The sequence below is a fragment of the Engystomops pustulosus genome, chromosome 6 (genome assembly GCF_040894005.1).
Source record: "Engystomops pustulosus chromosome 6, aEngPut4.maternal, whole genome shotgun sequence".
NCBI lineage: Eukaryota > Metazoa > Chordata > Amphibia > Anura > Leptodactylidae > Engystomops > Engystomops pustulosus.
The window spans coordinates 9733077-9735119 of record NC_092416.1 but is presented as its reverse complement, the minus strand read 5'-3'; the positions used below and the strand labels follow the sequence as shown (position 1 = coordinate 9735119).

Sequence of the window (2043 nt, the reverse complement as noted above, 5' to 3'; positions counted from 1 at the left end):
GTATGATGAATATTTCTGATATGATGATGGTAAGCCTGATCCTCATACAAAATGTATTTATGTCGACCAGGATATCTAAAATCATTAGAAGTGCTCTCAAAATATATATTATATATATATATATATATATATATATATATATATATATATATATATATATATATTTTAACTTACTTTTAATATTTTTTAGTTCTTTTTCACATTTTTTATCAATTACAGAAAGAAATATTGTCATCCAGCTGTTCTTATATACAGTGATGTCATGGTGAGCCCCATTACGTTCCTGGTCCTATCTATCTATATATACGGACATGAGAAGAAGCAGAGGATACCTCTCTTATGTCTCCTCTACACCGAGAACGCTCATGATGTCATTGCTGATGTCATGGAAATCTACAGCATCTAACCACATGCATGTTTTTTATAGACAACGTTTTTCTGGTAATGGCCCTACTTGCTGAAAGTCACATTACTCACCATGTAAATTAAAGAGATGCTAAGAATTGTGTCATGAAGAGATTAACTATCAGTAGTGTGTTCATGGTCTTCTTCTTCATGGGGGTCATCTGGATGTTCACTTAAGGCTCTTTCAAGTCTGATGGGGATGGATCTCAGAAAACTGTGTCTAAAATCTTGACCCATAAACATATAAATGATTGGGTTCATGCAACTATTCAGGTAAACCAGACAACTTATTATAATATCTACAATCATAAATTGAAGGACATTTACATACTCCACAGGTATTAGTGGCCAAGTGTAATATGGAGACCAACAGATGAAGAAACACAATATAACAGCGGTGATGATCCTGTAGAGTCTCTGAGATCTCTGGGGTCTACTACTATTTTGAATTTTTAGGATAATGGTGGCATAATTGGTGCAGATGATGAGAAACGGGATCAGAAACATTAGAACAAATCTAATTAACTTAATGGTCTTGGTTGTACATTTACTGTATATATTGTCAAAACTGAAGTAGAAAGGCATTACTCCAGTCCAAATGAAGCTCAGCCCCCAGATAATTCCTGCAGTGATTCTCGCTAGTTTAAGTGTCCTATGGACTTTAGCCCAAAATGGCCACATGACCGATACCCAACGATCAAAACTCATGGCCATCAGGATGAGAACACTGGCGCTCATGTTTATATTGAACAGAGTTATGTTCAATGAGCAGACAATTTCTGATGATAATGACGATGAGCACACGTCGTCCGAAGCCCAGTCTGCGATTATCATCGGAATAGAAGCGCAGCACAGGAAGTCAGCGATGGCCAGGTTGAGGAACCACACGGCACTGATTATCCTCTTCATTCTGAATGCGGAAATCCAGATGACTAATCCATTCCCGATAATCCCAAGGAGGAAAATGATGCTGTACAACATAATAGCCACAGTCGTTAATATGTCCATCTCGTTAGATCCACCTTGTGGAATTGTGATGTTTGTCCCATAGTCTTCATTACACAACCTTAGAAGATATAAAAGGTTAGAAGTAAGACCTAAGATTTTATATTCTCCTCCATATAAAGGAGACACGGTGCAGATTTTTGCCTGAAAAGTCGCAAAGAAAAAGATGATACATAAGGCAAAGTTACATAAGGCACTGCACAAAGAGCAGGTCAAAGAGTATACTAGAAAAGACAGCAGAACAACAAAAGTCTCAAAAATTTAAGAAAAAAACCAGCAGAAATTTTTCCAAATAGGTTATGGGTCTTAACTGAACTGGAGCCACTTTTTGTGGCCAAGTTTACAATATGTCATGTCCAGAAATGTCATATCTTTAAAAATGTGTCCCTAGTTGACCAAGTAAACAGTTTTTTTTTCATTTTGAATAACTTAGATTAAATTGTAAGGAAAAACTATCAAAAAAAAAAAAAAAAATGTTTCCATACTTGTCGATGGGAGTATATGATATTCATTGTCTATTATACCTGATTGTTTCTTATGTTATACAGTATGATAATTATCAACTTACCACTTTAGGTAATTCAGAGTTGTATCAGGTGAGGTCAGGTTATGTTCAGTGGGATCCATTCTGAC

At 35.8% G+C, this 2043-nt stretch overlaps 1 protein-coding gene across 1 annotated transcript; it reads right to left on the bottom strand.

The window, feature by feature from the left end:
• Nucleotides 1-477: 477 nt before the first annotated feature.
• On the bottom strand, nt 478-2043 carry LOC140065364 (C3a anaphylatoxin chemotactic receptor-like). The gene is made up of 2 exons (XM_072112958.1): nt 1979-2043; nt 478-1471 (listed from the first exon to the last, which is right to left on the bottom strand). The coding sequence occupies exons 1-2, from the start codon at nt 2035-2037 to the stop codon at nt 520-522; spliced, it is 1011 nt and encodes a 336-aa protein (XP_071969059.1). The 5' UTR covers nt 2038-2043; the 3' UTR covers nt 478-519.